Genomic DNA, 23,790 nt, shown 5'->3' on the forward strand with positions numbered 1-23,790 from the left:
ACTAAACTATCTGTAGAAGGGCAAGATGCCAGGTTTTTGAGGGTGGGGAAATAAAATGAACTTTAGGATGAGAACCAATCAATGACCCAAGAGATAAACAAGTGGTAGCACTAAAGTGGGGACAGCCAATTTAGGTCATCACTAGTTTGACAGTGAGAATGAGAATGATTCCAGTGTATTTTGTTTATAGTCATAAACCTGACTGAGTAATAGACTTAAGGCAAAAGACTGTCCAACCAAGGAACTGGATGAGAACAAGAATAAAGAATCAATAAAAATCCCAAGGGCTACCCAGAAAGCCACACAAATTAGTATAGATGAGAATGGAAATCAGAGATAACCCAACAATTAGCCTGCCTTTTGGGGAGGGAGTGGGGGGCCCTGCACCAGAACAAAAACCTAGAGTCTATGGACCAGGGTCTGAATCAAAGAATTTCACATTCCCAGGACAGATTTCAGAACTTTTCCCCTTTTAAATTAAGCTCTGAACAGAACTTTCATCCTAAAATTACTAACATGACTGCTAGGAACAACATCTATTCTCCAACTTACATCTATGCTCTGGCTCCACCCATAGTGTGTAACTCTCTAGAAGTATACCCTAACTCAAAGCGCATTATTACTACTTCAATGTCAATTATGGAAAAGCTAAATAATAGGTGGAACGGTAACCTCAGAGGATTAGGGGCACAAAGTGCTGTGGGGACAAGAAGAAATCTTCTGCAGAAGGTGGCACTTGAAGTGATCTTAGAAGCAGAAGTAAGAATGGAAAGAAAGCACTCCCTGTGCAAAGGCAGGACCTGGACCATCATGTAAAGGAACAGCAAAGGTGCCAGTGGAGCTGGACTATAATTTGTAAAAAGACTGGAAAAGCTAGAAAGAGGCCAGGTTAGGAAGAGTTTATTTAAATGCTAGCATAAGAGCTGATCCCAGAGATAGCAGGGAGCCACTGAGGCTTACTGAATAGGAGAAGGATGATGCCCTTGGGGAAAACTGCTTTGGCTCTGGGTAGAGATCAGGAGAGGGAAAGACTTGTGGACAACTGAGAGATCACCATTAACTCTGGAGAGAGCAATTTCGGGTAAACAATGAGGTTGGACATCAGCTTGAAAAGGATTTAGAAGATAGTGCAAGGAAAAGAAAGGAAGTCAAGGAAATGAGTGGAAAGTTTAGCTAAAAGGAGAGAGTCAGCTATCTTGGATGGGAAGATCTAGTGAGGATTTTTTTAAAGCTAGGGTTCTAGTTGTAAAGAGCAGAGAAAGACAGAAATTGATTCCTACCAGGAGACAGAAAGAGATGGAAAATTCAAGAGAGTGAATGATAGCAGGGGTGTTTGTTAGCTGGCTAAGATGGAGGAAAATAGGATCGAGCAGAAGTAGCATGAAGGCCATGAAGAAAGAAGGAAATAACCACCAAAACAATAATATTTATAATGTACTTTAAGACTGGCAAAGCATCTCACATACACTATTTCAATGGTCTTTAGCTTTTGAAATAGAAACTATTCTGGTGTCCTTTTTACAGCTGAGGAAATGGAGGCTCAGAAAGAGTGGGAGATTTGCCCATAGTTACAAAGCTAGGAAGGATCTGAGGCAGGATTTGAATTCAAGTTTTCCTGAGGTCCTATTTGTAGGGTAGTAGAAATAGAGGATAACAGATGAAAAGGAAATTGGTTTAAATTTTTTATTTTTCTGATGCAGTATGAGGCAAGTTCTTTGGCTAACATGGTCCAGGAGCAGGGAAGCTATGGGGGGCTTGAGGAAAGAAGAGAAGGTCTGGAACAGTCCCTGTGGTGAGTGGGACAGAACTAAATAGGGAGGAGCAATATTCTAGGATCATATAAAATTAGAAGAGGTCTTCATTTGACAAATGAACACCCGGGGCCCAGGACTGTGAAGTGACTTAGTCATTCAGGTTAATAGGTACTGCAGGTGGGCTCTGACTCCAGAGCCAGCAATCTCTCCGATGACCCATGGTGTCAGAAGGCTATTAAAACCATCTTACTAGTGAAAGCCCAGGTGAGCCTGTGTCACAAATACAAATCTGTATTGAAACAATGAAAATACCCCCAGCTCCAATCTACATTACTTGAATTAAAACAAAGGAGGTGAACTGAGAATAGCCCAGAGTGGGGCTTTGGCAAGGTGTGACTGGTGGCAGGAGAGGAGATTCAAGAGAGGGCCAAAGGTAGTGTTGAACTAGTCCGCTGAGGGGGGTGGGATTGGGAAGGGAGGAGAGTACAAGCAGAGCAGGGATGATGATGTGGGAGAGCACTAGCAGTGGAGAAATGGGAAGTAAGGGTAAGTATAATAAATAGACAGAAGTAATAAGACGGGGGAGATGAGGGGATAGATAAAATATTGTCAGCAGATAAAATAATTTTGGAGTTCTTGATGGGAATGGATGATGGTCAGAGTAAAGGTATTACCACTCTACCAGCTGAGGTGGAGTGCAGGACAAGGTCTCCATGGAAGAGAAGACTGAGGAAGTGGGAGGTTAGGGTATTTGAGAGGTTACCAATATTCTGTTACTACTATCCAAGTACCTACCTTTTTTTCTCTTACTGATAAACTTTTATTACTGCACATAGTATTACAAAGAGAAAAAGGAATAAATGTCCATTAGTTGATGTTTGTCAAATTCATAATAAAAAATAAGTGAAAATTTTGATCTGAATGAGTTTTTGAGATGCAACCTTATCAATAGGCATCTGGTAGTGTTGAGATTTACTAATAATAATTCTAATAAGAAATTCCAAATAAAACAATTCACAACTACCACCATACAGCCATCAGGTTACAAGGATATTAAAAGATCAATTTTTTTGTTTTTCATTTAAAAAATTATTAATTCTTGACCATGTTTTAAAGAATCACTTAAGAACGATTTCTAAATTCCCTTCCTCCTTCTGCCACCCACAAAGAAGGCAAGCAATGGGATATCAATGATACGTATAAAATCATGCAACACATTTCCATGTTGGAAGAAAAAAATAGTGAAAAAATTCTACTTCAGTCTGTACTCATGAGTTCCTCAGTTTTCTCTCTGGAGGTAAGAGGCATTTTTCACCATAAGTCCTACAAAATTGTCTTGGATCATTGCCTTGATCAGAGTAGCTAAATCTTTCATACCTAAGCACTTTCCTCCGTCCTCCTTATAGCTGTCAGTTAATTAGCTCACTGGAACAAATACTTTAAAAGTCAAGTGAACTGACTTTTCATGCATTTCTCTTGCTGAGATGAAATCCATTCCTTCCTGCTTGACGTTCAACTGTGTTATTATTTGCTGTGGTAAGTTAATGTTTCCATACCAGCCCTGATATTTTTAGCACTCCTGTTATGATAAACCTACGAAAACCTCAAAAAAGAACAAACCAAAAGTCCACTTTTTGCCACAGGAAACCACCTCAGACTTGGTGTTTTCAAACATGCCATGGGAAAATAAAAAAGAAGCTCCTTAGCTCAGAGAACAGGTACTATCTAGTGGAAAAACTGCCACAGAAGAGTGACCCTTTGCTCTGTCTGGCATAGGGTATATGTCAGTGTTAAATGGAAAAACGTCTCAGTACCAGAGGGGCTACATTTCCTCTGGCTGTCACCCATCCCTGGGATATCCTTCTTTATCTACCTCCTGGCTTCCTTCCAGTTTTAACTGAAGTCTCCCTGGTACCAGAAGCCTTTCCTGATCCTCTTTAATGTCAGGGCCTCCCTCTGAGATTACAACTCCTCCCCAATTTATCCTGAATTAATCTCATCTTTCCCTAGTTGTTTGCAGCTACCTTCCCCATTAGACTGTGAGCCCTCTTGAGGGTAGGAACTGTCCCTCCAGGGATTAGCTCAGTGCCTGACACAGAACAGGCACTTACTAAATTCTAACTGGCTGCTTTCTTAACCATGAAGTCAGGAAGTTGGACTACTTAACCTCTAAGGTCCCTTCCTCAACCTCAAAAGGCCATGGAACCCTGCTATAGCATGTGAATGCACAAATACAGGTGACATTCACATACCTGAGATAGGCACTCATTACATGGGTGCAGTCTACATTTCATCTTGTTGGCATTCTTGCTTCCTGAATCCTCCATATGGCCCTTTTCAGTCAAACATCTCCTGGCTCTGTGGAGCTAAGTATTGGGGATACCATGAAAGGCAAAAGCCAGTCCTGCTCTCAAAGTGCTCACAATCTAATAGGGAGACAACATACACACAGACATGCGCAAACAAGCTAAAGCCAGGGTAGATGAAAGGCAATCTCAGAGGAAAGACATGGGGGGAAAGAAGGATGTGTATGCACCTGATGGGAAAGGCATCCTGAACCAGGTAGGATGTGAACTGAGGTTTGAAGAAAGCCAGGAGACTTCAGGGGAAAGGTCAAGAGCATTTGTGGGAATGGTGCACAACCAGGGAAAGGGCCAGCCAGGAGTCAGTGTCACTGGATCAGAGTATGTGGAGGAGTAAGAAGACTGGAAAGGCAGAAAGGGGCACATTATGAAGGACTTTAAAAGCAGATGATTTTATATTTGATCCTGGAACTAACAGGAAGTAATGACAATTGATAAGGGGACAGGGGAAAAGACACAGGTTAATCAGATCTCTAAGTGCTTTAAAATCACTTTGTGGGGCCACTGATAAAAAGGCCAAAGGATATGAACAAACAGTTTTCAGAGAAAGCAATCTAAGACAAATACTGAAAAGATAGTGGGGAAAACAGGGACACTGATGCACTGTTAGTGGAGCTGTAAGCCAGTCCTGGTCTGGCCACTCTGGAAAGCAGTCTGGTACTGGTACAAGCTATTGAGCTGTGCAGATTTATACTCTTGGGGTCACATCATTAATAGGTCTGTCTATACCCCAAATAAATAAAAGAGGGAAAAGACCTATAAATATAAATATATTTAAAGCTGCTCGTGGTGGTACAGAATCTGAAATTGAGGGAATACTGGTTAATTGGGGAGTAGCTAAACAAGTTGCAGTTTTGTATGTGATGAAATGCTATTATGACATAAGAAATGATGATGGGCAGATAGCTTTAGGGAAGATATGTGTGAACTGATGTGAAAGGAATCGGTAACAACTATACTGTAATAAACTTTGGAAGATTAAAGAACTTTATGGACAATGAAACCAACTAGGTTCAGATCTACCTCCAGATAGAGAGGTGATAGACTCAGAGGGGAGATGTAAGAAAGAGAATGCAGAACTTAAAAATAAATTTTAATTTTTAAAAAAAGATCAGTTTGGCCAATGTTAAAATCCAGTTCTCCTGACTCTCAATTTGGTGATGTTTCCATGTCTCTCCCAAAGCAACTGACAGCATGAGAAACTACAAAGTCCCAGTAAGGAGAAATTAAAAACAAAAAAGTCCCCTGAGGGAAGGTCCTGGTCTTCCTTGGTGTCTTGGTATTTTATCTTATTTATTAAGCCCTTATTTATTAAGGGCTAATACTTTACTGGAACAATGTGGCAGTTATTCTCTTTACCATTAGAGCTTAGCAGATGATCTCTAAGAGCTCCTTTAACCAGAAAGTTCATCCCTGCAGTCACCAATGTGGTGAGGAGCCAGAGTCTCTAATGCTAATTTGGCTGGTTCCCAGGGATGGGCATACCATGCATCACTGGCCCAACCTTTAAACTCCAGGTCCCTGCCACACCACAGCCATCAGCTGTGACCTCAAAACACATAGGACATCTAGTCAATGTTTGGTGAGTAAATCTACAATCAGAATCAATGTTTCCTGAGCAGTAGGAAGGGGAACAGTGAGTGAAATGGCAAATCCAACAGGAAGAGGGAAAAGGTAAAATGCAAACTACCCCATTTCCTCTGTCTGGACCTCAGTTTTCTCACCTGTAAAACAATGAGGTGTGATTGTAGTTGTACTCTTAAGTTCAACTACAGATCATTCAGTCCTACCTTTAAAATATACCAAAGCCAATTGTAAAGAGTAATTTGCCAAATGAAAAACTAACTTCCTTTGAACAAGGGGCAAGAGGTCAATGGGAAAGGAAAAATTTAGCTTTTGGACTTGGTCTGCCAGTTTCCTATCCAAGATTATCCAGTAACTTAAATCACTTAAGAGTGAAAACAAACTCTCTCACACATGTCTGCTAAGCCTGATGATAGCTATCAACATCAGGCCTTTTCTGGAGGTCAGGGCTTTACCTTGGAGCAGAAAGTAATCACAAGTGGTCCGTCTGAGGGCTGCCTTGGCCTTGTCACTGCTCCAGTCCACCTCCAGAGCCTCCTTGAATGGACAGAAAATCACTTTCTGTGGGACAAAAAACCAAAGTTGTCTTAACTCCAAAATATCAGCCTGGGATCTGTTCAATCACAATCTCCCCCAGGAGGGAACAATTCCATGAGTGAAGTCCATTTTACAGCTCTCAAGGAAAGCCAAAGTAAGACATCAGAATCAGAAAATGAAGATATGCAGAGAGCAATACCCAACCCCTGGCTCTTTTCACAACTTTGCTTTTCTTAGGGAAGGCAAAAGAACACAGGTAGGAAACCTCTCTAACATTTTCTACTCCCATTTCCCCAACTACTTACCACTGACCCTGAAAAACTCATTTCCCTTCCCTGGGACTACATGTCTTCCCTCTTTTTTTCTAAAATGAAAAGGTTTGACTAGGCAAATTGTAAGGTCTTGTCCACCTCCCAAATGAAAACTTCCATGCCTCAGTTGCTTTATTCCCAAAAAAAGAACAGTATAGTTCCCTTACTCTGACTTTATTTACATGGGTGTTTGAAGAGAACTCATTTCATATTAAGCCAGAATCCTTTGTTTTTAAAAGTCTTATCATAGTTCTACAAATAAAACAGAGAATAAGCTTGATTCATTTTTATCCCTGAAAAGAAAGCAAGGAAAGCTAGAGGGCAGAAGTTTCTAATAAGGGCCAACTGACAATGGTACAGGGATTGAGTTACTTGTCATAGAAGGAGACAGAAGATGATCCAGCCAAGGATAGATAATAGCCCCCGACCATGTAAAGCATCTGTTCATTCATTCTTCCCTTTTACATGGAATTGGACATGAGGTGACCTCTAGGTCCCTTCCAGTTCTAGGAGTTCAGGAAATCACAACCAATATAATGAAGATTGTTAAAAACCCATTAGGAGTTTCAATTTTTCGAGCAACTTTAGATGTAATTAAACTAAGAAGGTAAATGGACTGAAACAGGATATGAGCAATATCAACCTCACTGAGGGGAAAGGGTCCTCAAAGGCCATCCAGTCCAACTCAGACCTCAAGAAGTCACACCTTCCACAGCATCCCAGCAAGTGGCCATCTAGGATGTGCTCACAGACTTCTGGGGAGGGATAATCTACTATCTCCAAAGAGAGTCCATTCCTATGTTGTCTAGCCTCAGTCACTAGGAAGGTTTTTTTCTTTTTAGTGAGTCTAAATCTGCTTCTGTGAAAGATGGTTATTCTGGCACAACCAATTCTTAATGAAGTCATGTTGGCTCTCTTATGATCACTAACCAGCCTCCTAAAGATGTTTTATTTTGAATTCTGCCAGGATTCAGTGAGCTTACTGGTCGCTAGTAATCAAAGTCCATTCTTTTCTCTTTTTATGAAAATTGGAAATCGACCCATCTCTAATCTTGTGCCTCTCCCAATCTCCATAACCTTTCAAGGACTTCTCAAAGTAGGGTTGCAATATATTTGCCAGTTCTTTCAAGCAATGAGGATCCTAGTGCCTTGAACTTGGGACAGTGGGTATTAATTCCTTCTCAGTTATTTCTATTGTCTTCTTCAGTTTAAAGATCATTCTACCTGGCAAAGAAGACAGAAACAGATTCAGGGTTCAACTGCTGTCTTTCCTCGGTTCCATCCCCAACAAGCAGAAACTATGCCTAGCCCTTCTTTAATTCTTCTCTCCAGGAGCAAAAAAACCCTTCTGGTTCTCCTTCAGCATCCTTGGCAGTCCCAGCTTACCAGGAGAGCTTTAGTACAATTGATATTATTCTGACAGGCCTTTGCCATATTTTTATCTGAATCCTGTTACCTCCCCCTTGGATCCATTTTTACACATATCCTTTTAAAATTTGAGTAGTGAGTTCCCTAGGCATCCAAATTGTTCTCTTTATAGGCAATTCTCTCTTTTCTTCCTCACCAGAACAGTTTCTTTGTGTCTTCAAATCTTGAGAACCTTCTCATTCTACACAGAGTGACTTCCCCTGCAGAATTTTAGGCCATAGAAACCTCCCAATCCTTTCTGACTCCCTTTCAAATTTTTTCTCTCCAAGTCTACCTACAGAGTGGGTGTCAAGAGTATTCTCAATTTTTTCTTTCTTTTATCTCAAACTCTAAAAAAGAATGTCAATTCTCTCCAACAATCCAATCATTTCCATTCCAAACAATCAATTCCTCCTTCTTGACAAGAAAGAAAATTCAGACTAGCAATTCACTGAGGTGATTACTCCACTAAGGAGAAAATTACCAAGAGAAGTCAAGAAAGTTTTAGATGAGGGGCAGCTTGGTGGCTCAGTGGATAGAGAACCAACCTGCAAATGAGAGGTCCCAAGTTCAAATGAGGCTGCAGATACTTCCAAGCTGTGTAACCCTAGACAAGTCACTTAAACCCAATCCCTTATCCCTTATTGCTCTTGTGCCTTGGCATGGATACCTAGTATCCATTCTAAGAGAGAGTAAGAGTCTGTTTGAAAAGCCTGTTAATATATGCTGAAAGGTGAGTATCAGATATTAGGCAGTGTAACCATGTCACTCAAGCAGTACCAAAATGCTTTAACCAAAAACCTTCTCTTTGCTGAAGAAGATTAAATAAATGTTTTCCTCCTTCCCACTACTGCTGCCTAGCAGTTCCAACACATTGCAAACAGTGCTATATGACATGCCATAGTTTGTTTGGTTGCCCCCTTGCCCTTTTGGCAAATGAGACTAATCTCAAAAGATTACTAGCTAGCTAACCTAGCATGCTGAGTACTGGAGCAACACTTGGGAATATGAGAATCAAGCTATTAGCTGCATATTCTGAGGATACAATTAGATAGAAGATAAGCTACTTTTTTAAAAGTCAAGTTTAGAAAACTATGAACATTCAGAGGCATCACTTGGCTCTTTCCCCCTCAAAAATACTAGTAAGCGCTATTTTACTAGATCCCCCCCCCCCTTATTCTTGTGACTGCCAAGGTTTTCTGGGACTACTGGACTTCACCTAATACCATCCATGGCACAGAGCAAAATTATGGGCTACTTAAAGAGTCCCATGGGAAGGCAGCATAATTTAATGGAAAGAATAGGGTGTTTGAAATCAGCAGACACATGTTCCAGGCCTTGCTGACCTGGGCAAGTTCCATTACTGCTTGCCTAGTGCCTCAGGAGTTCTATACCTGTCGAATTCTCAGCCCCTAACCCCTGTGCCACACCTACCCCAAAGGAACAAATGAAAGGCATCATCATTACTAGAAAGTCCTTCTTTCAGACAATCAATTAGGTCCTCATTTATTAAATTAATTAAAATGAGTGATTTAGGGGCAGCTGGGTAGCTCAGTGGATTGAGAGCCAGGCCTAGAGATGGGAGGTCCTGGGTTCAAATCTGGCCTCAGACACTTCCCAGTTGTGTGACCCTGGGCAAGTCACTTGGCCCCCATTGCCTAGCCCTTACCACTCTTCTGCCTTGGAGCCAATATACAGTATTGACTCCAAGACAGAAGGTAAGGGTTTAAAAAAAAAATGAGTGAATTTAGAGTGAAAGAAAGTCCCCACCTTTCTTGCCAACAGGCTTGGTCACAGACCCCAAGACTTGGCTCTTCCATGAATCATGCTCAATGGGATACAGGGAGAGAGAACACTGCTGTGGTCTTGAACCTGGTTGCTCTCACTTACCCATTGGGACTTGGGGTAAGCCATTTAACAGCTTCATTCACAAAGAAGGAAACGGGATTAAACCCATCTCTTCTGCCCTCTTCCATCTTAAATACCATTTCTATTTTTACAGGATCAGAGAGTCTAGAGTAGGTCCATAAAAATCCAGCTTACCTCTTCCTTTTATAGGAAGAACCTGAGGATCACCTGAGCAGGCTGGGCCATGATGATGGAAAGTAAAGTAGAGTGACAGTTAAAAGAACTGGGCTGAGGTCCTGCTTTATCACTTCACTGTATGGACACTTTGAACAAATTAAGTCCCAAGCCAGCTGCCTCCACTGAAAAATAATGGTCTTAATACTTGTGGGACCTTCCTTGAAGGATGTTGTCTTCACAACCATAACCTGTCCAATACTGCCCAGAACTGACACTCAATGGTTGCTCCTGGACCGCCTGGTCAAACTAAGACTAACTGATCCAAAGGTCAGATAACAGAGAGTGGAAGTTTCCCTTGCCTAAGAGTAATGGAGAGAGAGCTCAGCATTGGACTGGCCATTTCAGTGGTTAAGAGGAAACTCCCTCCACCAGTGCAGGCTGTCACTTTCTCTGGCGAGTCTTTCCTAGATATGGGATAGAGAGGACACTTGGGTATACTTAGAGAATTATGTAGCTTCTAATTAACCAGGCACAGAGAAAAAAAATTAATAGTTCCAAGGACTCTCATAAATTCACAAATTTAAACTGAGTTTGAAAATAGGCATGTTACTTTTGAGCCTGGTTCCATATAGAGATATGTAATCGACTAACTGATAGCTACTTACATAATTTGCATATTCAACTAAGTCAGGAGGTACAAGGGGGACAGCAATCAAAGTGCTGGACTTGGGATCCAAAAGGACCCAAGTCCAAATTCCTTTAGACACTTACTAGTTCTGCAACTCTGGGGCAAGCCCCTTCTTCCCTCCATCTGCCAAATGAAGATAACAAGAGAACCAATGGCATAGTAAATGCAAGAGCTATAGAAACATCCGCTACCATTCATTTTCTTCTTACTACAACTTCTACTATTACTAGAAAGAACACTGGATTAGGAGGAGACCTAGAATCTCAGTTTTTGCCTTTACCCACTAACTAGCTAACTGATAGAAAACCAAGGCCTCAGTTTCCTACTCTGTAAAAGACTGGCAAGTACATTCTAATGAGAATGTACAAGTTCAAGCATAGTGTGCAAACTGTCTTCAAACCATCGGGGAGTTGTCATCAAAAAGAGAAATCTGACTTCTTTTTGACACTAATAGGCAGAACTAGAAGCAATGGGGAGTAGTCATAGGGAGATATTTTCTCTCTATAACATAGTGCAGAACTTTCTATCATCTTAGTTATCTAACAAAGTTGGTAGGGAGAGCTCCTAGTCATTGGAAGCATTCATGGAGAGGTTGAAAAGCCATCTGTTAAGGATGTTACAAAGCAGATTCCTATGTGGGGTGGGAAGTTGGGATTAGACTGCATGAGGTCCCTGCCAACACTCCGAGTCTATGACCCAGATCTGATCTTTGTCTCAGGTTCCCTCCTCACCCTGATGTCCTGTCTGGGTCCTAAACACTCTGGTAGCAGAGGCAGCATAAAATAATTTGTTTCAACACTACTTTCCTTAGCTGGAGATTGCAGAACCAGAATGTCATTTTCCTTTTTGGGAGACAATGCTGTTAGACTTAGATGAGGGAAATACCCTACATGCAGTTCATCTAAGTTTTAGTAAAGCACCAGACAAAGTCTCGTGTGCTATTTTTGTGGACAAGATGGAGAGATGTGGGCTAGACAACAGTGTTTAAGTAGGTTCGAAGTGGCAAGCCAAATGACTAGATACAAAGAGCCACCAACTTGTGGAGTGTCCTAGGTACCTGAGCATGGCCCTGTGCCATTTAACATTTTTAGCAATGCCCTGGGTTAAAGGCAAAGATGGATGGCATGTTTTGTCAAACATGCAGATTACACTACACTCAAAGAGATCAGTAACCAATAGATGACAAACTCAGGATAAAAAAAGTGACACTCGAGAATGTGGGGCCAAATGTAGCAAGATGAAATTTAATGGAAATAAATGTCAAGTCTCACACTTGGCTTTTAAAAAACAGAAGCCAAGTGGCCAGATGGCAATTTGTCTGTAAGTGATCTGAGGGGTTTAGTGGCCTGTGAGCTAATCCAAAGTATGACAGAGCAGCCAAAAGGGCTCAGGCTACCTCAGGCTGCTGCCCTGAGAGGCACCTCATCCAGGACAAAGGTGAGCACAGAGGGAAGCTGACGCTGGCATCAGTCAGATCACAGCTGTGGCAGTGTTCAGTTCTGGGTGGCACATTTCATGAAGGATGCTGATAAAACTGGAAAGAGTCCTAAGGCAGGCAAGCAGGATGGTTAAAGCCCTTAAGCTAAGCCCCATACAAAGACTGGCTAAAGGAACTAGGGCTGTTTAGTTTGCAGAAAAGTAGACTTGGGGGGAACATGACAGTTGTCTTCAATTATTACCAAGACTCATGTAAAAGAGGAGCCTTTTTTGGGGGGGTAAGGGGGAAGGCGGGTATAACACAAAGAACAAGTCTACATAGAAGGATTCTAAAGTGGAATGCTTAGGGAGGCAGAGCCAAAACATCCAAGGGTCCAGCATGTCCAGCTTGGAGAGGGCAGCCAAAACAATTCTGTACCTTAGTGTCTGCACATGAAATCCCACTTACTCTCATGAGCCAGAAAAATGGGGGTGGGGTCAGAAGATCCAGATTTGCCCCTGGCTCTGCCCCTCACCCTGTGTGAGTTGAGCCAGGTCACTTGCTATCTCTGTGCCTCTATTCCATCATCTACAATGAAAGGTCTGGGCTAGGCTACCTCTGAGTGTTCATCATTCCTATTGGTATTTTCTGGGCCTCCAAAAAGCATTCAAAAGATTCAGAAAGGACTCAATATCACCTCCCTAAGGAGTTCCTCCTTTGTTCTTCTAAGATTTCTCATCATCACACCAGGCAGATTTAGGAATACAAAGCCTGCCTTGGGGGGAGCTCTCACCAAAGTCATAGAAAAAGCTGAGGTGCCTGCTCTGCACTACCTTAATTCATACAGGGGCAATGTCTGAAGCACTGACAGAGTGCTTCCCAGAGTGAAAGATACACCCAAATACTTCATATACAGAGGCAGTTTTTGAAGCCTAAAGGGATAAGTAAAGGCAGAACCACAACTGGAATGGAGGGGGCCCAGACTCCCAGGTCTATGAAGGACTGGCTGGTGGGCTCCACAAAGCCAAGATTTGGAATTCCAGAGATGATCAATCGGAATGCTTTGTATGCACCAAAACCTTTATAGATAAAAGCTTGAGGCCTACTTCAAAATGTCCAAGGGAAACAGCTGACTAACAATGTCAGCTGGAGAATATTTTGATACCTTAAAATTGGGCGCTGGGTAGGAAGGGTTGTTAAATGACAAGCTGGATGACTGGGACACAAAGGCCCCAAGTGCCTGACAGGGCAGCCAGCATTCCCCTCATAGTTAGAGAAAGTAGCTCCCGTGAGGGGATTTCCAGAGCAGCTCGGCAGGGCATGGGGCAGGCCTTATGAATGGCTAACAAAGCTGGGCACTAACTTTATTTAAATGTGAAAGCCCTACTCCAATTCCAGAAGGCCTTAAAGACATAAACCCCTCCTCACCAAGGCCAAGTGTCACCCTCATAAAGAGGGTGTGATTTATAAACTGACAGCACCCACAATGCAGCTTTTATACTCCGGCATTTGTTAACAGTTCATCTCCCTCTCAAACCCTCTCCCCGCCATTCTAGAGGAGCTTGACTGAGCCAGGAGGAAAAAATGGGGAAAAAAGCCAAGTTTTGGCTAAAACACCAATATTCACTTTGAGGATAATTAAGTTACTATGAATAGATTTTGATATGGACTTTACCATTTCCTTAAGACATATTTCTTACCACAGCTTTAAGATAGAAAAATATAAAATACAATATGACTGTAGTTTCTGCAGGTAGGAATCACTTTAAAAGGGATTTTAAAAAAACAACCACCACAAACCTTGTAAAAGGTCTACACTGCCTGTTATTTTTCACAAAATATCAGACATCAAAGAGTAGTCAGATACCCCAGGTACGATCTGCCCTCAGACTCCACTAACTTTTCAGGTTAAAACCCCAAATAGCACCCCCCCCCATTTCCCATCCTCATCTCACTGGTCCTTCTTCCTCCCTTCTCCATCATTTCAGACAATAAAACAATTTCCAATGAAGTTGATGAAACAAAGAAATAGCCCGATGGGCTGTGCTAACCCACCCCACCCCACCCCACCTTCTCTAGAAGCAGGAGTCTAGGTTTAGAAAGTATCCATCTCATAAAATGATCATCTTAATAATAGCAGCTCACACTTACAGGGTTCAAAATGCTTTTATCACAACCACCTTATGTGATAGGTATAGTTCAAATGTTATCATCCTGATTTTACAGGTAAAGAAACCAATGCTTACTGAGTAAAAAAGACTTAGCTAAAGTCACCACCTTCAGGGGCAAACTTACTTTCTTTTCTTTCTTTTTTTTAAACCCTTACCTTCCATCTTGGAGTCAATACTGTGTATTGGTTCCAAGGCAGAAGAGTGGTAAGGACTAGGCAATGGTGGTTAAGTGACTTGCCCAAGGTCACACAGCTGGGAAGTGTCTGAGGCCATATTTGAACCCAGGACCTCCTGTCTCTAGGCCTAGCTCTCAGTCCACTGAGCTACCCAGATAACCCACCAGGGGCAAACTTTCAATCAATGCCTCAATCCTTTTTTTTGGTCATGGACCCCCTTTGGAAGTCTGGTAAAGCCAAGAAGTTATTCCATGTCAGAATAGGATTTTTAAAAGTATAAAATAAAATGCCTAGCATCACAAAGGTAACTATGTTGATATAAATATTAATTTTTTCCCCATCTCAAGTTCCTGGCTCCCTCAAAATCTATCCATGGACCCCAGATTAATAGCCCCTACTCCAGATGCTCCCTTTCCCAGAGTCTTTGCTTCCACTGTAGCCCAAGTCTCTGATGGACTACCCATCTCTTTCTGCCTCCTCTGTTCTATCAAAAGCCAACTCAAATGTCACCTTCCCCCATCAATGACCCCTGTGATCCTTGCTGACCTGCAGCCTTCCCAGGTCAAAAAGACCTCTCCCCTCCTCAAATTTGCTTCTAGAACTTGGTCTGGCCCTTTCCTTTGTGCTCTACTCTTCTGTCTCTCTTCATTCAGCCTTCCAGGCCCCATCAGACTGTGTGAGGTATGAGGAAAGTCTCAGGACCAATGCTGATGCCTCACACACAGTAAGCACTTAAAAGTTTCTTGAACTGAATGGAGACCCAGTACTACAAAGTTAAACCCCCCTAGCTCAATCAGTCCCTGACTGCATGACATGCCAGAAGCATGGCATGAAAGTAATAGGCACCACTGGGGTGCAGCCAGTGTAACTCTTCCCAAAGAGAAACACTATTTTCAGAGGTGGCATCCCAAGCCCAATTCCATGCCACCCCACTCCCAGCAGGATGAAAGGCAAGAAACGGTGCATCTACCTTTTTGACCATCATTGTTTCAGTGGCATCCAACTTTGCCTTCTTGGTGTCAGGGCCATCTTCCACACTTGGACTGACTTTGGGGACTTTGGTTTTCTCCCTAAGGAGTGACACAAGCCATAGAATCTCAGACCGGGAAAGCTCCGTAAGGACTCTAACTATTGCTCCCCTGTCCCACCCATCTCAAATGTAGATTTATTCAGTTTCTGCTTAAAGGGCACCCACTCGATTCTGGACAAGTATTATAGTTGGCCAGCCTTTGCTGACATCAAGCCAAATGGAAACCATGAACCCTGCAAAGTGAGAAGGGTCTTAGCATTCTCTCATAACACCCACTGACTTTTTACCTCTCATCAGAAAATTAGGAAGAAGGTATCTCCTGGATATCACTGATTCAGAAAAGGAAGGCCCCATCTTCCATCTAGTCCAACTTCCTCCTTTTACAGATGAAGAGATTGGGGCCCACAGAGGGCAAGTGATTTGCCCAGAGTGACCCAGACAGCAGATGGCAGAGCTAAGATTTGAACCAAGTCCTCTGGCTCCAGACCCAATGTTCCATCCACTGCACCCCTGTCCCTCAACACCCAACTGTGGCAAAGAAGCTTCCCAGGACTACTGAGCCACCACCTTTACTTCAGAAGCTCCATGATCTAACCCCTGAAAGACCAAGGCCTGTAACAGTGACTGCACCAACTGAAGGAAGAAACCTCCATGTTCTAGATTTCAAAGTTTACCAATAGAGGCCAATGGACAAGGCAGTCACCTTTGGAGTATAGTTTTAATGCATTTTAGAAATGATACATTTATATACAAGAGCCTGAAAAACAATGCTTAAACTGACTGGCAAGGAATAGAGAATCTGGGCTTCACACATCAGTCCAAAATGATCTAAACACACCTTGCCCTTTTAAGTCTGGCTACTACTTTGGTTTAATTTAATGACAGAGTTTCTCTATGGGTCTATGTTGTTCAAATCACTCAATATGTTTTAAGAGGCCTGAATGTCCAACTCCTCCCTCCTCCTCTAGTGCCTGATGCAGCTGTGGGTGTGTGCACACACACATACTAGGAGTCACAGAGTGCATTTGAGGCTATTACTTGATTTGGCATAATGGTGGATCTAAGCAGGCCGCACTACTATATTCGAACAATAAGGACCTATGTGTGAAGCCAACATAAATTGAAGAGCCCAACACACATATGACTAGAAGGCTGGTCACCCTCAACAATAATCACCCTTATTCTGGAGTTCTCTAAAATGTACGGGCACTGAGGGTCTTCTCTCTCATCTAAGCCTACAGGGTCAGTGCTTTGATTACATTTTACAAAAGGACCCAGACGTTCATAGGGTCATGCAGAGAGGAGGAAGAAGTCAATCCCAGGTCTTCTGACCACAGGTCTAGTTCTCTTTCCCCTATGTAATACTGCCTCACAAAATGGAATCACAGGAATTGAGCTAATAGGAAACACATTGAGTGTGCCTTAGTATTTATGGAAGAAAAAGATAGCTAGGGCAAGGTTTCCAGCAAGAGTGGAGGGGCAGGGGGAATCCTCTAAGGAGAATTTACAGAGAAGACTGGAAAAGAATGGTACAAGAGCATAAGGACTACATTGGTGGAGAGAATGAATAAGATCATAGATATGTTGAAATATGCCACTGAACTATCTTAATGCTAAAAGCAGTGGCATTTCAGGCTGTCGGTCCCCTCCTGTCAAATCTAATTTAGTGTTTAGGATACTATGAAGAACTCCCCTCCTTCCCCAGTACTTACTCCACAAACTCATGCTCTCCCAAATTAGCAAACATGTATCCATGGTAGCCAAAAACATCGCCAGTAAAGAACTTAATGCTATTTTTATAACAGATCTGGTCAATTTTAACTAAGACATCCCTGGAACAGCAAGTCAGACATACCTAGGAAAAAAGAAGGAAGCTGGATGTAAGTTTTTGCATCAAGTGATTCACCTTATTGACCTTTAAGTATCTTAAAGAACAGGATCTATGGACATGTTTAAGACTAGTTCCAAACTGGTAAGACAGGCTTTTAGAATACCATTATTAGAAGAGAAATGGCAGATTTCAATATATAGAAAGCAAAGTTCTGCCAAAGTTGTTACAAACTGGTAAATAATTTATATCAAAATAAAAAGAATGAAAATATACAACAAAGAACTTCACAGGCTATATATGGTGTATAAGAATGATGGCAGCATGACATTTTCAATATATTCCAAATGATCAATGATATCAAATGTTTATACTAATATCTACAAAATACTTTCCTCACAGGGTTACATTTAAAGATTATATTATTGGAACTAATGGAGTGTGACTCACTCAATATCAGACAGTTAGTAAATGTTAGAGTTAGAATCATGTACTCTAGCTTTATATTTTTGCTATTACCCTCTCCCGTTCAGCCAATACAGTTTAATGCTTAAATGCCAGCATACAGGATAAAATAGCTCAAGGATAAGAAATTCAACTTCCAAAGACCACATTTCCTCTTCAGGCAGGGGTTCTTAACTTTTTCTGTGTCCTGGACCCCTGATGACAATCTGGAAAAGCTTAAGGTCTCCTTCTCAGATCTGTTTTTATTTAAAATTTTATTAAATTAAAATAAAATAAAATTTTAAAATATTATATATAAATATATACTTTAAAATATTACATGTAATATTTTTAAAATGTTTAAAATAAATGTCATTTAAATTATTAAATTAAAATCATTAAATTAAAAATTATTTTGAAAATTTATTTAAAAACATGTTTTATTAAAACATGCTTTAATCACGTTTTAAATGCACAAAATAAAACATACAGAAATCACAGTACAAGTCAATTACACAGATATAATAGTACTCAAAATACTTTTAAAAAGCGAATTCACAAATCCCTAAGTTAATAATGCCTATCTCAAGGAAATGTGAAGAAAACATGACACCATACCTATCAAAAATTGGATAAATTACCAAAAAGGGAAATGATATATGTTGAAGGGGATGTGGGAAAATTGGGACACTAATACACTGTTGATAGAACCCAAATGACTCAAGATGAAAAATGCTATCCATGGTCAAAAAGTCTGACTACAGATCAAAGCAAGCCATCCTTCACTTTATTTCCTTCATGAGTTTATTGTATGTGTGATATGTGTCTTCTTTCATGAAATATGTATTACATGACAGCACTGTATAATATGTATCTGACTATGTAACAGGTGGGGGTGGGGAGGAGAACAGTAGTTCTAAATGGAAAAATGTCATAAAAATTGTCAAAAATTGTTTCTATATGTAATTGAAAATTTTTAATTTAAAAAAAAATGTCAAAAGTGTCTTTTTGGTTTTTTGAACCCACATTTCTCTCTACCACAGTCCTTGTCTATAAGCCTTAAAAAATGAAAATAAACTCCTTTTCAGAAGAGAAAAGAAAAATGCACTGGTATGTTAATCCAAAATACTCCCATCTCCGGATAACAATAAAACTTAAAGGCTAAAAGAACCAAATATATAAGTGAACAGATGTGTAAAGGGGATTAAGCAGAAACCTGCCCCACTGTATCATTAAGAGGGCCTGTTGGCATAAACAGATGCTCTATTAGGAGGAGTCAGACTAATGGGCAATAAGGCAGCAGCTCCTATTTACTGTACATCTAAATATCACAATTAGCGGTTTGACACTTTGGCGCTAGTAACCAGATCCTCTAATATGAACAATTCAGGAATGCCACAAACGAACCAAATGCTTGCTTCAAGTAATTATTAAGGAGGAAAGAAATCAATTAGAGATTTTTCCTGCAAGTATAAAATGTCATGATATTTGGTGCCACAAAAAAGAAGCAAGAAAGGATAGAAAGGCCCAAATGAACAGAAGGCCCTGCTTGAAAGGATATGCTGAGTAAATCTCACATTTTGAAAAATCAAGTTCAATCTTCACTTCCCATAGTAACTGACCATTAGATAAATAAGGAGATGGATATTTTAACTTGGAGGTTTTACCTTCAAATCTTTTGTCATTATTGGGTGAAAGCTTTGATGGGGTACAGAGAAACAGATGACAGTCAGTCAGTCTGTTAATGGAAAGACATCGTCAGCTTCATCCATGACTAGCAAATATAGGTAGGTCATCTCGCCTCCCAAAGATCCAGTTTCAATATCCAATAAAACGAGAGGGTGAAGGATGGGTATGGATTAGCCAACCTCTCAGACCCTTTCCAGCTCTTAAAATTCTACAACTCTTTGAACCAAGTCTGTACAATTGCCTTTGAGCCAGGACTTTAACAGAGGATTCAGTTGGTATATTATATTGTTAGATGTACCAGGCATTTCCTTTATTTCCACTTAAGTTATGAAAAAAGAAGCTTTTTACTGAAAAAATGTATTGAGACAGTTGGCAATACTAATGGTATGGAAAGAAGGCAGAATAAAGCTAGAGGGAAAGGAGGTCTAGAGATAGGGTGTCATCATTATACTCAGGGGACTCACCCTGATGCACATGAGAATTCTTCCACCCCTACCCGATGCCATAGTGTCTCTGGAGATATTACCCATTTCATAAAACACGCTGACAGCTAAATTTACATTCTGAGCAAGCAAACCTTGGAAAGAGCTAAACTCTAATGCCAAGTCCTACACAGCACAACTAAAGAGATCCGGCTTTTCCAATCCACTATAGCAGGTGATTTTAGACCCTGTGTAAAACTTACAGCATCAAACTGGGTGAAGAAAGTTTCAGGCTTGTTTTCTATATTCTCTGTGTCCACCTTCACATCCACCATGGGATTAAGGTTCTGTGCTCTCTCCAAAGAGGCTTCTGCCCGATTCCGGCCAGAGGATCCAGTGGTAGGAATCAAGAACTGAGCACTAGTGTCTTCTGGAGATACCTAGAAATGAATTTTAAAATTCTTAAACTTTTGCACAAAAGGCATCTCTAAAAAAGGCCTTTTGAATTTTAAAGGATGTTTCTAAGACCCCCCCACACACACACACACACATCTCTATAAACTATGTTCAAATAACATCAGCCAATTTTGTCCTCTGTTTCTTTTCCACAACCTCCCAGAAGAGAAAAATGTCACTTAAATACTGTTCTTCCTATCTGGAGGTCAATAGCTCCCCCTTGTGGTAAGAAAAAAGTCATCACAGTATAACAAGTGCTCTCCAAAAGACAATCGGCATGGATTAATGAGAGAATGTGATCTGTCCAGCACTTGGGCTTATACAAAGCATAGAAGACAAAGTCTCTTCTCTTAAATTCAAGGTCTACTAGAAAGAAAAAATGAACATATTGAAAAAACAACCGAATGACCAGCCCAATTAATCAACACGCACTTAAAAGCTGAGGAAACAAAATACAAAAAACCCAACAGCTGGAGCAATGTAGGTAGCTCAGTGGATTGATAGCCAGGCCTAGAGACAGGAGGTCCTGGGTTCAAATCTGATCTCAGACACTTCCCAGGTATGTGACCCTGGGCAAGTCACTGAACCTCCACTGTCTAGCCCTTACGGCTCTTCTGCCTTGAAACTGATACTTATGTGTAATGTGTGTCTTTTATCAGGGCAGGAGCAATATGGAAATAGATACTGCATGAAAATACAGGTATAACCTATATCAGGCTACTTACTGTCCAGGAGGGGGAAAGGAAGGAAGGAAGGAGAGAATCTTAATCATGAAATTTGCCAATATTTGCTTCTACATGTAACTTGTAAAAAAAAAATGAAAAGTAAAAAGATTTAAAAAAACAAAAAAAGTATTCCAGCATTTCTGAAGAACACCCACCCTCCAAGGGAAGGGAAGGAATAAATACCCAAATGTAAAACTATTTTACTATAGGTGTAACCTGAATCTAAAAAGAGAGGAGGGCATCAGAGAAAATCTCACAGGAGGGATAAAGAGAGCTTTAAACAAGGAGAAGGCAGCAAGAACTCCCACCAGCCCGGGGCACGAAGAACACGACTCCAGCCTCAGGCCTAGAGTTGGAGCCACCCTCCATGGTTCAAAGGTCTATGTTGTGAAACAGTGGACAGTGGGTTGGATAAGCAGGTCTGGGGCCAGGAGGCAGCAGGGACTCTGGTCTCCAATCCCACCTCTAATCATTGCTTCCTTAAACTTGGGCCTCAATTTCAACTATAAAAGAAGGGGGTTTTGAATTAAATGTCCTCTGAGGGCCCTTACAGGTCTAAATGTATGATCTTCATAGGTTTCTAGTTTAGTAAACAAGAGAAATATTCAAAACACAAAACCCCTACAATCAGATACTGAGAAACCTAAAATATAATAGCAAACTCTAATTACCAACATACTCTCCCCCAAGAGGTATATATTTTAAAATATGAAAACACGAAATATTTTTGAGGGCTGCTAAACAGCCACCTCACCCTCACTTCAGCCTCTGCATTATCCCTTCAAGGTCCATCATCTCTGGTAAGCCAAGGCATGGCCTGAGTTCATTCTCCTGGCCATGGCCATCCCCTTCCCACAAAAGCACAGTTAGGACCTCCTGTCTCAAGGCCTGGTTCTCAAACCACTGAGCCACCTCACTGCCCCCTTAACATTCTTTTAAAAATCTGGAATGCCAAATTCCCTCCCTCTTTCCCCTCCCCCCTTCCTTGAGAAGGTAAGAAATTGATAAAGATTACTTATGTGCAATAATACAAAACGTTTCCATATTAGACATGGTGCAAAAGAAAACAGACAAAAAAAATCTGCTTCAATTTGCCTTCAGATGCCAACAGTTCTTTCTCTGAGGTAGCTAGCATTTTTCTGCATTAAGCCCTTAGGAACTGTCTTAGATCGTTGCACTGTTGAGAATAGCTAAGTCATACACAGTTGATCATCATACATTATTGGTGTTACTGTGTACAATGTTCTCCTGGTTCTTTCCACTTCACATTTGTTCATGTAGGTCTTTCCAAGTTTTTCTGAAACCATCACTGTCATAATTACTTATAGCACAATTACATTCCAACACAATCATATGCCACAACTTGGAAGTCCTTTTCCCTTTATTTCTTTGGGGTATAAATCTAGTAGTACTGGGTCAGGGTACACAGTTTTAGTCCTTTGGGCATAGTTCCAAAGTGCTCTCCGGAATGGTTGGATCAGTTCACAACTCCATGAACAGTGCATTAGTGGCCCAATTTTCCCACATCCCCTCCAGCATTCATAATTGTTGTGAGATGTTGGTCTATATCTAGTTCTGCCAAACTGTTCTGCAAGTTCTCCTAGCCAAATACCAAGATCCAAAGTCTAGGTTTTTTGGGTTTATCAAACACTAGATTACTTTGGTCATTTACTACTGTATAGGGTGTGTACTGACTCTATTCCACTGATCCACCATTCTATTTCTTAGCCAGTACCAGATTATTTTGATAATTTCTTTGTAATACAATCTGAGATCTGATCCTGCTGAGCCACCTTCTTTCATAATTTTTTCCATTAATTCTCTTGGTATTCTTTATTTTTTGTTCTTCCACATGAATTATGACTTTTTTCACTGCTTATTTTATTTTTCTTTTCTTTTAAAAACCCTTATCTTGGGGGCAGATAGGTGGCTGCTCAGTGGATAGAGTGCCAGTCCTAGAGAGAATGAGGTCCTGGGTTCAGGGTTCAGATACGGCCCTCGACACTTCCTAGCTGTGTGACCCTGGATAAGTCACTTAACCCACAGTATTGATTCAAGATGGAAGGTAAAGGTTTAAAAAATAAATGAAAAGTGAGGTCAGAGTGCTCCAATCAAAAAGGTTTGGAAAAGGAACATTATGAAGAGGATAAATTGGAGTACCTGAAGGAAGTGGAGAATATTTTCCTGGGAAAGGGAGGTGAGTGGTCTCAGCTCTCAGAAGGGAAAATTGCCTGCCACAAATGGCTAGTGTCTTCTCTTTTTCTGGCCCATTTTTTATCTATTAAATAATTATAAATTAAGATACAGCCTCCAGAGAATTTTCACCATAATAGAACTGTGCCCACAGGGTTACAGAGCTATGCCTCTCCTTTGACCCAGCAATACCACTACTAGTTTTATATTCTAGAGATCAAAGAAAAAGGAATTTTTATATGTACAAAAATATTTCTAGCAGCTCTTTTTCTGGTGGCAAAGAACTGGAAATTGAGAGGATGCCCACTGAGTGGGGAATGACTGAACAATTTCTAGTATATGTTTGTGATGTAATGCTACTCTACTGTGCTATGAGAAATGATAATAAGCAGGATGGTTTCAGAAAAAAACTGAAGAAGCCTTGTAGTATGAATTGATGCAAAGTGAAGTGAGTGGAACCAGATAAAACATTGTATACAGTAATAGCAATAATGTAATGATTCAGCTACTCTGATCAACACAATGATCCAGGACAATCCCAAAGCATCCATGATGGAAAATTATGTCTAC

At 40.9% G+C, this 23,790-nt stretch overlaps 1 protein-coding gene across 2 annotated transcripts in view; it reads right to left on the reverse strand.

Annotated features, from left to right (window-relative positions):
* Positions 1–23,790, reverse strand: part of SAE1 (SUMO1 activating enzyme subunit 1) — a 51,318-nt gene that overhangs the window by 19,268 nt on the left and 8,260 nt on the right. For both annotated transcript variants that reach the window (XR_008911619.1, XM_001364815.4), the window contains exons 3-6: positions 20,110–20,286; positions 17,176–17,318; positions 15,404–15,503; positions 6,157–6,262 (exon numbers count right to left, since the gene is read on the reverse strand). Coding sequence is in view for 1 of the 2 variants with exons in the window: in XM_001364815.4 (XP_001364852.1) it covers positions 6,157–6,262; positions 15,404–15,503; positions 17,176–17,318; positions 20,110–20,286 (526 nt within the window). In the remaining variant the exon portion in view is untranslated. The remainder of the gene's footprint in view (positions 1–6,156; positions 6,263–15,403; positions 15,504–17,175; positions 17,319–20,109; positions 20,287–23,790) is intronic.

Source organism: Monodelphis domestica, chromosome 4 (assembly GCF_027887165.1).
Source record: "Monodelphis domestica isolate mMonDom1 chromosome 4, mMonDom1.pri, whole genome shotgun sequence".
NCBI lineage: Eukaryota > Metazoa > Chordata > Mammalia > Didelphimorphia > Didelphidae > Monodelphis > Monodelphis domestica.